The sequence below is a fragment of the Acipenser ruthenus genome, chromosome 1 (assembly GCF_902713425.1).
Source record: "Acipenser ruthenus chromosome 1, fAciRut3.2 maternal haplotype, whole genome shotgun sequence".
NCBI lineage: Eukaryota > Metazoa > Chordata > Actinopteri > Acipenseriformes > Acipenseridae > Acipenser > Acipenser ruthenus.
The window spans coordinates 45,099,923-45,114,512 of NC_081189.1; the positions used below are offsets into that span (position 1 = coordinate 45,099,923).

The 14,590-nt window shown below is 41.7% G+C and overlaps 1 protein-coding gene across 1 annotated transcript in view; it reads right to left on the reverse strand.

Moving 5' to 3' along the window:
* Positions 1-1,388: 1,388 nt before the first annotated feature.
* The window catches only part of c1h9orf85 (chromosome 1 C9orf85 homolog), a 37,646-nt gene continuing 24,444 nt past the window's right edge, over positions 1,389-14,590 (reverse strand). Inside the window, exon 4 of the mRNA XM_034034514.3 lies at positions 1,389-5,693. Within this exon, the coding sequence (XP_033890405.1) occupies positions 5,402-5,693 (292 nt within the window). The 3' untranslated portion in view covers positions 1,389-5,401. The remainder of the gene's footprint in view (positions 5,694-14,590) is intronic.

The window sequence follows — 14,590 nt, forward strand, 5'->3', positions numbered from 1 at the left end:
TTAAGTATGGCTCAAAACATTGCACCGATACATCTCTCTCTCCTTTCCTATTTCGATTACATATCTTAGATAAAACATGTAAAAAAGTGAATAACGCAACACAGAAAAAGAGTGTTATTGTGACATTAATATACATGAGAAAAGCTGTGTCTCAGTTTAAAGCCTTTTAAGTAACTTTATTCCATTGTAATTTATTAACTCCATACGTCTACTCTAATGACAGACTTTGCGAACAAAATTTCAGTATTTAGCTTACACCAATGCGTTCACATTCAGCTCCAGAGACATCCAATTCCATCAGGTCACCCAACTCTAAGTCAACTCACAGGTCGCACCCACCTTGTGTTACGATCCAGACTGCGGGGGGCAATGTAATGGCAGCAAGCGAACGGCAAAAATATGGACTTAATAATGCACTGGAGACAGGGTTGGGAAATTGCTGTGTTGGTGTGATGTTTGTGTGCTGTTGTTTCATTCTGCACTGTTGTGAATGTGTTTTGCCATCAAATTGTTCTCTCGCTTTCCTTGAGTAGCCTGCCTGCCTGTCAGTTTCTCTGTGTGTGTGTGTAAGGGGATACCGATGGGCCTATAAGTGATGAGTGGGCAGAGTCAGCGTCCATGAAAAGGAATGCTGTGCACCAATTGAGGAGAGTTGAGTTGGTAGTATGGTACATGAGAGAGCAAGAGAGAACACGATAAGAGCGCAAAAGCCATTGAGAAAAAGGAGCTAAATAAAATAGCAGTTTTCACTGATTTTACCACCAGAACCCCTGCATATAGCCGGGCGCTACAATATAAAACAAATTATATAAAAATTATCCAAAGGGATTCGGTATAACTTTGTTTTCTTCCTTCAATTTTTCTTTTTTAAGTAAGAAACGTATCCATTTCAAACATCGAAAACAAATTCAACCAGCCGCCTAATTAATAAAACAAAGTGACTCATTTAGTGTGGGGTGGTATCTTATTTATACTCATTGTGTGTAGGTGTGTGTTTTGTTTAAATTGTTATTATTTAAGATAGTTTGAATTTTGCTGTGTGATTTGTTTACTGTACTGTTTTGAATATGTGTGTGTATTGTTTTTCTTTGTTTGTTCCACAAATTAATAATTGAGCACAATTAGCCATGTACCAGTTCCAGGAGCCAGACTTTAATTGCCACAGGTGCGTGCGATTCTGCATCAATTGACAGACTGCTATAAAATCAGAACCAAAAAAACAGAGCAGAGTCGCGTTGGGCAGTTGGGACTTCAGCAAAGGGACTGCAGGAGTAAACAATGTGGACACTGAACTGAAACACGGGAACCATTCAGAAGTGGACAAAGAATCGCTTGAAAAACAAGGGAAGTGTTATGCATTGAACAGATTAAAAGAAAGAAGGAGACTGTTTGAAATTTCAAAGGAAATAACTTCTTTTTATTTTGAGGACTTCAAGCAGGAGTGTAGCATATCTTGTACACAGCTTCCATTTTGCTACACTGCTGTTTCCAGAAACTTCCACAGCTTAATTAACATAACTGTTCTAAAATGTATCATTCTATTACATAAACAGCCAACAGAATCAATATACGTATCATCCAAATTAGGTGAACACCCTATAGTAGACTCAGTGCTTAACACTTTTTCAAAGAAATAGCTTTCAGCTTTAACGCTTTTTACACTACAGCTCCTCCCCTGTAACTCTCAAAAACACCTTTGAGACTTATTTTTTTTTTCCTTTACAAAACATCATTCTGTATTTTCAAAACACACACACACACACAAAAGAAAAAAAATGTACAAATTCAATCTTTGAGGAGCACGGACATTCTGTATGCGATTTCTCTCTAATGCCCACAGTAGGTGAAAGGGGCTCCTTTTCCTGGCAGGAATACTAAACTGAAGATGACCGTGGGTAGGGGGCATCTGGACTGGGTGAGGCTGAAAGGACAGTTGAATTATGGACAGATAAGAATAACTACAAAAAAGCGGTTTGGTGCAAGGAAGACATAAAGTATATATGTCGATAAGCCCCAACCACAACAAGCAGTTTGATGCAAGGAAGGCACAAAGTATATACAGTGCCTATAATTGTAAAGTGTTTACCCCACTTTAACGTTTTCACAGTTTGTTGTGTTACAACCTGAAATCTTGATGCATTTAAAAATTGGATTTTTTTTCTTTTGATTTACACAACCTACTCACAACTTTGTTTAAAAAAAAGGAGGGGGGGGGGGGGGGGTGAAAAAAAAAATCAATTAAAAATAAACCTGAAAAATCTTCATTAGATAAGTATTCACTCCCCTTGCTATGACACTCCTAAATAAACTCAGGTGCAACCAATTGCCTTCAGAATTCACACAATAAGTTAAATGGAGTCCCTCTGTGTGCAATAAAAGTGGTTCACATGATTTCAGATTAAATACACGTGTCTCTGTAAGGTCCCACATTTGGGTAGTGCATTCAAAGCAAAGATACTACCATGAAGACCAAGGAGCTTTCAAAATAACTCCGGGATAAAGTTGTGGAAAGGCACAGATCAGGGGAGGGGTATAAAGATTTCAAAGGCATTGAATATCCCTTGGAGCACAGTCAAGAATCAAGAGTCTAGATCATCAAGGAAGGTATACAGCACCACCCGGAAATTGAGCAGCTGGGCAAGAAGGGCATTGGTCATAAAAGTCAGCAAGAGGCCAATGACAACTCTGAAAGACCTACAGTGTTCCATGGCTGATATGGAAGAAACTGTCCATGTGTCAACAATAGCTTGGGTACTCCAAAAATCTGGCCTGTATGGAAGAGTGGCAAGAAGGAAGCCATTTCTGCCCATGTAAAATCCTGCTTGGAATTTGCAAAAAGGCATGTGGGAGACTGAAAAGATGTGGCAAAAGACTCTGTGGTCCGATGAAACAAAAATGGAACTATTTGGCCTAAATGCAAAGCATTATGTCTGGTGCAAACCCAACACATCACATCACCCAGGTAACACCATCCGTACTGTTAAGCATAGTGGTGGCATGCTATGGGGATGCTTTTCATCGGCAGGGACTGGGAAGCTTGTCAGGGTAGAGGGCAAAATGGATGGAGCTAAATACAGGCAAATACTTGAGGAAAGACTGAAAGAGACCAAAACCTACAGGCAAATCCTTGAGGAAAGACTGAAAAAGACTGGGACGGAGATTCACCTTTCAGCAGGACAATGGCCCCAAGCACACAGCCAAAGCGACACTGGAGTGGCTTAAAAACAAGAAAGTGAATGTCCTAGAGTGGCCCTGTCAAAGCCTGGACTTGAATCCAATTGAGAATCTGTGGCAAGACACTAAGATTGCTGTCCACCAACGATCCCCAACCAACTTGACAGAGCTTGAACAATTTTGCCAAGAAGAATGGGTGAATATTGCACGATCCAGATATGCAAACCTGGTAGAGACTTACCCCAAAAGACTCACAGCTGTAATTGCTGCCAAAGGTGGTTCTACCAAGTATTGACTCAGCAGGGTGAATACTTATCTAACCAAGACATTTCAGTTTTTTTATTTTTCATTAACTGTTTCACAATAAAAAATCTCTTGCCTCTTCAAATTGTTGAATAGGTTGTATAAATCAAAGGAAAGAAAATCCCATTTAAATGCATCAAGATTTCAGGTTGTAACACAACAAACTGAAAACGTGCAAGGGGGTGAATACTTACTAGAGGCACTGTATACATGTCCTGAGGGGAAAAAATACATTAACCATCAAAGGACTGCGAGTTTTAGAGGCAAGATACACAAATGACACCTACTCAGCAGAGTGAAAAGACTATATTCAAGCAAAAGTAAACATTTTGCGCTCCAGATCGATTGTTAAACAAGGTGCTGTCACTCTGCTAAACAAAGCTGCAACTCCAGCACTGTGCCTGAGTACAGGACCCAAGAAGAGAAAGCAAGCTACAAGCAAGTCAACGACCAAATGCTACAAGATTGAGGCCTGCTGTGCACCTAAAGCTACAGTATCCAAAATAATCTGTGCCCTGCTACCGGCGTAGCTAAGGATTCAGTGAAGAGGACCGAGCGGACGGGCGCTGTTGTGGATCCCATTGGGAGTGAAGACTTTGCAGCTGTTTGTTGATCCTACCAGGGATTGAAGACTTTGTTGCCTAGTTTGTTAATTCTATTGTGGACTGAAGACCGTTGCTGAGAGGAGAGCCTTTTATACTGGACACTTCAACAGATTTGAGTTTCCAAACCAGCCAACCAAAAGCCTAAGCTTCAACAACCATTAAGTATAATTCCAGTTGCATTTTCCTTTCATGAAATTAAATTAATTGTAACATATTCACATAGAATTGAATTGTTAATTATTTAGTTTGCACACCTTGCGTATAGAACAACTTTTAATGAAACTCAATGAAATAACTAGAAGTAATCTACCTCATACTGTTGAGTTTATTTTAAAAGTAAACTTGCTATAGCCTTAATCTACATACCATTAGTAAGCTTAAATGGAATATACTCTAAGGTGTCGGCACCATTTCAGTTTAGGTTGTGTGTGTGGGTGTATATTAGCAAGAGTGCTGCGAGTGTATTATTTGAGTGCGCAAGCCAGATCAGATTTCACTGGCCTGCCAGCTGCTTAGCATAGTATGAAAGCTTGGACTTGTTTTTCTGTGCATAGACACTAAGATTTACTTTCTGACTTTTCTGATTTCGGTTTAATATTTATGTACTTAATAAAATACTACTATTGATTAAACATTCCTTGTGTCCAGCGTGTGTATGTGTGTTCATAGTAAATCCTTGTCAATTAAATACTAAATCAACCTAGATAAACTCTATATTATTAATTATAGAATTGTTCTTACAGCACCAACCTTTCTTTACATCATTTGTGGTGAGACTATGTATATGGTTGGTTTGTTTCCATGAAAACTTGTGACTCTTAGAACTTGATGTAAATACATCTCCCCAATGGATAAGACAATTGTTTGCAGTCACTGAGGTATGCCATTTCCTGAAACACAACACATGGGGTTACTCTTGTATTAAATATGATGGTCTGAGAAAATATAACAAATACAGTCTGGAAGTATTTATTTGCAATACTTTAAGCAATGTTCTATACAGTACATACTTTAGAGAAATTTACCTATTGAATGGATTGAGCTGATATTATGCATTTCCTCCTTCAAAATGTTGTGTGCAATTTTCTGGGTCTATATTCCACTCACTTTGCATTTTTATTTACATAAAGTGGATTCAGATATAAAAGAAAAGCTTATGAGAATGGCACCACCTGGTGGCTACACATTGCAAGTATGCTATTTGTCTTGTAGGGAATTCAGATATGAAAATAAAATCACTAGGGCCTTCTAGGGGGAGCATTCAAAAGATAAAGATGAGTGATGTACTGTAAAAAAGCACAGTACTCTCATCTTCTCTGTTACTGCTTTGTAGGGTTCAGCATTTTAACTGAAGAGATGTCAGGGAGCTCTCGATTCCCTGTTTCTGATGCTCGTTCTTCCTGCTTAGACTCCCCTGTTCTCTTATTAGGCCTAGGTGATTCAGTTGGCTTTTCTTTGACATCTGGTTTATCTTCTAAATCACTGTCAGAATCATCAGGGTCACTGTCGAAATCAAAGTCCTCTTCATAATCATCTTTTCTTTTTCTGTGGCTCCGTTTTTGACCAGATTCCTCAGAATTGTCCTCTCCTACCTTTGGTTCAGTGTTCAGGCTAAGAAAGAGGAAAGAACATTTTAAATGTTGAGGAAAAAAATAATACAAAATTAATTAATTAATTAATTAATTAATTAATTAATTAATTAATTAATTAATAAATAATAATACTACTTAAAGCCAAATATTAAGATTTAAGGTTAGTATATTGGATTTATTGATATGAAATATTTATCGTCCCTTTATTTGAATCTCCCGCTATTATACTAAAGAAAAAAAAATGCAAAACAGAAATTAATTTGCCACTGTGTGCTTTACTTCCTTATGTCACCTGGCTTCTTGATAGAAAGAAAGAGACAATCAATCAAGCCAGAGTCCTGCACGGGGCCGACCCAGACCCGAACCTGCAGCAGCACCATCATCTTACCTACGACCCGACCCGCTTTGATAAGACCTGCAACCCGACTCGAACCCGCAAGTGTTTGTCCTTTACCTATTGCCTGCGTCGACTGGCTCCCTCACATTCACACAAGATATCGCTACCATTCTCGATGGATTGAGTTTATACAATAGGATATACAGCGTGGTAGCTTTCTCTAGTGGTCTGGATATATTTTAACATTGTAACATATTAACTATCTCTACTTACTTTACTATAAAATACCTGTCTATTCCTTTTGTGCCACCAGTTGAAAGGGAGCTACATCTGTGCTTTCACAGGGATGATGTACCAGTTTTGTACACAAAAACATAATGACAGGTCTTACAAGCAAAGAATCCAGTGACATGTTCATTTTTTTCATTCACTATGATTTTAAAAAGAATTCCACACTTCTCATTTACCTCTCAAACTATTATCCACCACATGATATAAACCCTTCACGATGTTTTGTTTAACCTCGTCCACATACGCTTATAATATCACCAAGCAGACGTTATAAAAGAATCTTGTGATGTATCAAACAAGCGGCAATACAAACCGCTTGTTTGAGCACTGCTTAATCAGCTGACTCCTCCCTAATCGCCTCCTGCTTTAATGCGTACATTTACCTTTTAATACGTTATTTGGGAAAGGGTTACAGATGAGTACACTGAAAGGACAGAAAACATTTTTGGCGATTCAGACCCGAGCCTGACCCGAAAATGACATTTTTTGAACCGCACCCGGACTGCAAACTGTGAAAGTTCACATTCCGACCTGAAACCATCCTGCTTTGCAGGTCAGCCGTGGACACCTGTGGGTACCCGGCCTGATGCAAGACTCTAAATCAAGCATTGCGACTGGAGCGGAAAAGCTGGTAAATGGAAGTTTCTTTAAAACACTTACTTATTAACAGAACCGCTATGTAACGCTACAGAAGTATGTTTTTCCATTGCTTGTACAAACTTTGTAAATAAAATATGAGCACTACTAGCTGTTTATGAAACGTACCATGTTATTGCACTCTTGTGTTGGATCAAAATAATCTTGCATGTATCTATTTATCAAATTTTAGAATATTGCTGTGGCCACTTTTGTACATCTCCATATACCCTGGGCCGGCCTTAAGGCAAGACGAGCAACATGGCCACCTAGGGCCCCCACTGTTTAGGGGGCCTCATGCTTAACCGGACTGTCGTGAGATTTAGTGTGTTCATTACGTGAGCGCAAAACGCTCAGGGGTGCAAATATGGCGCTATGGTACTAGATTCTAGCGCTAGGGTACCTTACATACCACCAGCAACATTAAATTCTGGCGCCAGTAAACATGATTACATTTTTTTATTGATGTTTTATTCCTTGGCAATCATAGATGACGATAGTTTCTCAGTGGGTCTGGACTACTCACATGACCCCCCCGCACTCATCCACATACATAAGAGAGAAGGTTTGTGTTGTGTGGGAAAGTGATAGGAAACATGTTGCATCACACTTTTACAGAGTTATCAATTAAATCTTTCTTCAGCAAGCCAAAAAACTATGGACAATTAGTAGATAACAAGTAACAATACATTGTAAAATAATGTTTTGTGTTCGTAAGCCTCTTCATTTTACTGTGAAAGTTAAGGTTGTTAGTTTATAAACACATTTAGTTGATTAAAAATACCCACGCTTTGGTTAGATGCATAGAATCACAGATTTATGTTGTTGCAGCTAATGTAAATCTAATCGATTAATACAATTCAATGTAGCTGAATTCATGAGCTATTTAGTTAATGTGTCGAACATTTGGGTTACTCAGGTCTGCCGTCTTAGATTTCTTAAGATAGATAGATAGATACATAGATAGATAGTTTTTACTTTTTGAAAAAACAATTAAATAAAATACACAAAATCAATATTTATAAAACAGATATTATCACAAAATCAATTCAGATCCACCCAAGGTGAACAAAATACATAAAATATTATGGACACATAAAAATTCACATCACAGATGCTCCTCCAGATCACCATCCTTAACAGCACACAACACACGGTCTACACACCAGACTTACTCAAACATTGCTATATTATGCATGGCTTTATAAAAATTAAAATCCAGTCTAACCCGTGTTAATACAAGCATTCTAAAAATGACAAAAGGATCAGTATTTAAAACGTCATTCATTTTGTTTTTTCTGCTCTTTAAAATTGCTAATTTTAATGTGCCTGTCCAATAAAAAAAATTCACCAGCTGTTTTGAGTACTTTCTCTTTTTACAATACTTAAAACCAAAAATAAGACACCTCAGAGAACACAAAACCCAATCCAGCAAGCAATTCCTTCAGAGCAGCAAACAAAGGTTTTAATCTGGTGCAGAACACAAAACAATGGTAAACAGTTTCCCTTTGTGAGCAAAATGGACAGGAATCTTTCACCTCAGGGTTTATGATGCTCACAAAGGAGTTAACGGCAATGATGGTATGCAAGATCCTCCACTGCAGATCCCCCGATCTTTTTGGCAGTGGTGGCTTATACAGGGTTCTCCAAGCTGGCACTATCTGTTCCGCCACCCCCAGCTTCTCTCTCTCCAGTGTGTGTCTGGTATTGCCCTGAGCTGCTGCTGGTAACGGCCCTTTACACACACCCTATACAGCTGTTTCCCCTCTACTGTACACAGAGGGAGATCTCTCAGACCCTCTACTGTCAGTAAGTAACCCTGCTCATCAGAAGCCTGACTGATCGCTGGGGACACTAACAGTGATGGAAAGGGGGAATCCGTGTGCAGAACTCTCTGTTCCCTAAACAGCTGGCTTAAGAGCTCCAGCCCCTCACCGGGGAGAGCAGCACGCACCTGGGCAAGGAAAAGCTCAGCAGTGCGGACAGACCGCATCCCCAGGGCAGACACTAACCACTGAGGAGTCACCCAGCTGTAGGTGTTGAAATCTAAAAGGGCTTTAAGCTTTACAACACCTGCCTTCACTAACCTATGTATAAAAGTAGCAGACTGAACAATATCACACTTCAAGAAAGTATTATATATTAACGGCTCTTCTAGGAGCCAATCAAGATTAATGTTTTCAGTGCCCCTCTGCTCAACACGCACTGCACTGCCATGCCCTCAACAGGCTCCTATAATAATCTGGCAGTCGGTCCATCTCCAGTTTACCCATCTGTCTGGAACGCAGTATGTTTGGTCTCCTTGCACCACCCGCCCTATCACAGTCCTGAGACGGTTTGCGAGGGCTCTGGAAAGGATTTATAAATCGGCACAGAGCAACGACGCAAGTCTCCAGTTTTTAATATTACACAGATCTCCCTTTTTAGGGAGAAGAGTGATGACCGCTCTTCTGCAACTCTGAGGCAGAACTTTATCCTGCACACTCTCCCTGAAAACATCCAACAAGTCCTCTCCCAGCAGAGACCAGAACTTTTTATAAAACTCCACTGGGAGGCCATCAAGTCCAGGTGTCTTTCCATTGTTCAGCCCCTGCAGGGCATCAGAGAGTTCAGTCAGTGTCAGAGGACTTTCCAGCCCCTTGGCTTCCTCCTCAGGCAGCTGAGGGAGGTCCTGCAAGAAACACTGTGATTCCCCAGTTTCCTCCACCGCCTCTGCTGTAAACAGGTCCTTATAAAAACCCACAGCCAGCTTCCGGATCTCTGCGTGCTCCCTGAGCTCCTGCCCAGCCGCTGTCCTCCGGCAATGAATCACTTTGCTCTGTGCACTCTTTTTCTCCAGCCCAAAGAAATAGTGAGTGGGTGCATCCATCTCCACTAAGCTCTGGAAACGCGATCTCACCAGAGCCCCCTGCACCTTTACGTCCAGCAGATCCGCTAACCCCCTTTTTTTACATTTTAGGACTGGACCTCAGAGCTCTCTGGAGCTGTAGGATGTCCTGTAGGATGGTTTTATTTAAGCTCTTTGTGACGTTTCTAGTATACTGCTGACAAAAAGATCGAGTCTGCACCTTCCCTACATCCCACCATTGCCGCAATGAGGAGAAGTCTCTTTTTTTACATCTCCATCTCTCCCCCCAAAAAATTAAACTTTCCTAAAATGCTCGTCATTAATCAAAGCAGTATTAAAATGCCAGTATGCACTTTGTATTCTCAGAGAGGGGAGCAACACGCTGGCAGAAACTAAACTGTGATCTGACAGGCTTGTGGGGCTGATAAACATAATTTAAACATTTTTTAATCTTGTTTTAACAGTATAAAACCGGTCCAATCTAGCCATGGAAACATCAGTGCCATGTGTTTTGACCCATGTATATTGCCTATCCTTTGCATTAATGTTTCTCTACACATCAACTAGTACCATATAGTTTTCAATTCTAACCAGCTCCCTGGCAGACTGAGGATGTGGCTCAATGTGATTCCGATCTAATCTACTATCAGCTGTGCAATTAAAATCCCCACCTAAAACTAACACCTCATCGGTTTTACATCCGACCAACATACCTTCAAGCCTCTGGAGGAAGCTTACTCTCTCCCTACCATCAGTAGGTGTATACACATTAACAAAAACAAAGACTCTGCCTTCAACAACCGCTTGGACTCTGAGTAACCGTCCTTGTATGACTTCACAGGCAACTACAAAGCTCGGTTTAAACCCCTCAGAAAACAAAATGCTAACCCCAGCACTCACATTAGTTCCATTACTGAAAAAAAACTCCCCTTTCCAATCCTTTTCCCAATCAACCTGATTTCCCCCATCTATGTGAGTCTCCTGCAAAAACGTAACATGCAGATTTTTCTGCAAGATAAATTCAAACAATGTGGCTCTTTTACAAGCATTTCTACAGCCATTAATATTAAGGCACCCGATATTAAAGCTAACCATTGCAGAGTTTGAAAAGGAAACACATTGATATTCAGAAAAGAAAAACAAGCAGACAGTAAAGAGAAAGAGTATTAGGAGTGTACTGGCCATCAGGACTGACTGTTTAACATTGCCACGGCGTTTGCTCGATATGTATTTGAGGCGCACTAGCTCCTGAGTACTAAACGTTTCCTGAGCAGAAACGATTTGTTTTAAACCTCGTACTGAGCTCAGAAACAAATCAATAAATCGGGAAAAAAATCCTCAACAGCAATTCCCCTTCGCCCTTTCGTCTGCTCCAGGAAATCTTTGATACTTTGAACACTGTACCCTCCCCGGGGTTTATACGCACCCAGCGATTGCGATGCTTGAGAGGAGTCAGTGAGACTGCCTTCATCCTCACTGTCTACAGCGGGATTGTCTGTCACTGTGCTGACAGCCTGCGCGCCGCACGTCTCTGCAGAGCTCCCAGGCTCCATACCAACACTGCTGCCGTCAGAAGAAACGCTGCGTTTTTTTGTGACAGCACTGCCCTCTGTTTCACTCATCCTTTTTTCTCCCGGCAATCTAAAAACCTCACTATCCTCGGCGAACTTTACCCCTTCTACCTGTATCTGAACATCACCCCACACACTAGCAACCGTCTCTGTGTCCATTTGCTCACTCTCTCCCTCTGTTCCGTGACTTTCTGCGCTCTCATTGTCTTTTGCTGTATCTTGTATTTTTGTTTGGCTTTCTGCCCCCAACACAGCATCACTGCCTGCCTCCTGGGGCTCAGCTGCCCCCCCACCCCACGTCACTAGCCTGCTCGCCCTCCGAGCTGCCCGCAGGTACTGATCCGCCGGCGAGCCCAGCACCGGCCGGTCCTGGCTTCTGCTTATCAGCAGTCTCGTCTCCCTTACTCCCATCCCGCTCCCTACTCTTTCTCGGGACAGTTTTTCACGAGGTGACCTTCAGTCCCACATGTGAAACACTTAGAGTCAGAGGTTGCATAAATGACATAATCACTGCCATCCACCTTAAATTTAAGCGTGATGTTAAGATCTTCATCGATGTTTTTTAGAATCATAAACAACTGCCTTCTGAATGACATAACATGTTTCAAATGTGGTGACTTGCAGCCTAAAGGGATTCTCTTCAGCCCAGAAATGAGCTGCCCATATCTAGCCAGCTCCCTCTCTATCACTTCATTTTTCAGGAACGGGGGAACATTAGAAAGGGTGATTTTCCTAGCAGGGACAGCTAAAGGAATTACGGGGAGAAACGTATTATTGACAACAATCGCCTTTTCTACAACCATAGACACTAGCTCCCCTGTACCTAAAAAAACCACGATCGATCCACTCATGCGAGAAGCCGATATTACGTTTTTCACAACCGACTACCTCCCCAATAGCGAGCACACATTCCTCCAAAGGGATAAACCCCTCGGCGGAAACTTTAACTCCATGCCGGCGGGTTAACCTTTCAAACGAAAAGTTTAGCAGCGGCCTCCCTCCTGTGCCGGCCATCCTGCCCGTTGTCGCTGACAGAGCGTCAGCTCAGCACATAGAACTGTTCACCAGTACACTTTAAACAAGAAATGCAAAACAATATAAAAACAAACAAGAGGAAAAGACCGACAAACCTGCCAGCAGCGCTCATGCACACACCACCACTCCACACCGCTCTCACTCCGCCAGGCAAAACAAGTCGAGATAGATAGATAGATAGATAGATAGATAGATAGATAGATAGATAGAATGTAGAAAAAACTAGGGCTGTTCCGATTAACAGATTAAAATCAGATTAATCAACTAAAGATTTGATTGCAGATTATTTATTTATTTTTTTACAATTGAATTGTGCAGTCTTTGTAGACAGAGAAATGCGTGCTGCTACATAGGGAAGTGCTGATTTGAAGCGTGCGCTCTCTCTTCCTGGAAGTGGTAGGACATTGGTTTTAAGCTTGTATAAAAAGGGGTTAAAGTTGTGGAAAAATCAATAATTGTCTTGTTTTGTACAAGGATTGCTGACAGCTACAGATGTACATATGTATTTGGAACTAGAATGTTTATCTATGTTGATTTAAAATGATTGCCAAATGTGTGTCTGCAAAGTTTCTCGTGTGCATTGTAATCACAGCTGTTGAGCTCTGTGGTAAAATCCAGCATGGCGCATTTATCCTGAATAACATAATAAACTGTTGATTTGGTTATAAACCTCCGAGTGTTTGTTTCCGTGTTTGTGCATTGCTAATAATTTTACTGTTTAAGGGTTACCCCAGAGTGGTTAAACAGTACGCGTAACTGAGCTTGCCCTTGGGACTTGTGACTGGTTATCAGGTCCCTAAATCTAAAAACACTCCGACACAGACCTTGACAAATTACTGAAATACGAGACATCATTAATTTAATTCTGCTGAAACAGCATCTTCTGTGCCGTCTCAACTTCGCCTCCTGGTGGATCTTTTCAATGACGCGCTATCAGAGTAGAAAGGAGGCGGATGAAAAGCCTCAAGTTCCACCGTCTGGTTAATGTGGAATGCCGAGATGGTTTTCGGCAAAAAAAAGCAGGATTGGTGCAAAGTGTAACTTTCGCCCTGGCTTCTGCAAGAATTAAGCAGGCTTTAGCAATTGAAAAAGCTTGCAATCTCACCCACCTGCTTAGTGAATGTGATTGCAAGCAAGAAAGCTTCAAGCACCACATTAAGCCTCCAGCGAGGGACAATGTCCTTCATAGGTGGCCGAAGCCGCCGAGCTCCCTTTAAAAATTGCCCTGCCAGGAAATTAATTCCTGGAGAGACTGAATCAATCATAATATGACAAGCTGAAATGGCTGCAAAACAGAGCTTTAAATGTAGAGGGGGATTTCCCTTCATCAAATAGGTCTTAAAAAAAGGTAAAATTGCAGTATAACTGCCATGGGACAGGTCGTGGGGTCAAAACCCTTAGGCAGGCACCACGTTTGGAACGCACCCCACTTCTACCCATACATGGACGCCGCTCTGGCACTCTAAGTTGTCAATGACCCTATTAGATAACCCCAGATGGCTCAAATGTTGCCGTTCAGAGGCCAGACCCAGAACTGTAGGCTCGATGGGTCGGGATGCCACAATGTCCTCCGCGCCTCACTGAGCAAGTCGCGGCGTTTCAGCAAAACTGCACGTCTGGCCGCTCAGGAGCTGCATCAGGGTTGAAAACCAGTGTCTCCTGGGCCAACAAAGGGCTACTAATTGCACCCTGGCCCAGTCCTGTCTGATCTTTTCCAGGCACAGCGGATGCAAGGCGAGTGGCGGAAATGTACAAAAATTCTGCAAGGCTAGAAACACCAGGGTTTGCATATTCCTTGCGCTCCCCTGTCGTTCCAAATGGCGCCCCAGCCAAGGCTGGACACATCCATGATAATAACCTAAGTGCAGGTGGGCAGGCTGTGCCCACCAGGATAGCGCCTGCAGACAGTGCCAGGTTCAGGCCCAGGTTCAATGCAGGCTGAAAAAACCCTGTTGTTGAACCAGGCTTGGAGAGAACGGATCTGCAGAAGATTCAAAGGCAGGGTCTGGGAAGCTGCTGCTATCAAGCCCAGAAGCCTCTAAAACATCACAACTGTAAGCTCTTTGTTGAGCTGAAAAAGCTTCAGACAAGCGGCTATTCTCTATACTCTGTTCTCCGACAGAGTGGACAGCGTGGACCTGGAATCTAGACACACTCCTAAATAGGAGGCTGTTGTGAATTATATAATGATAAAGTAT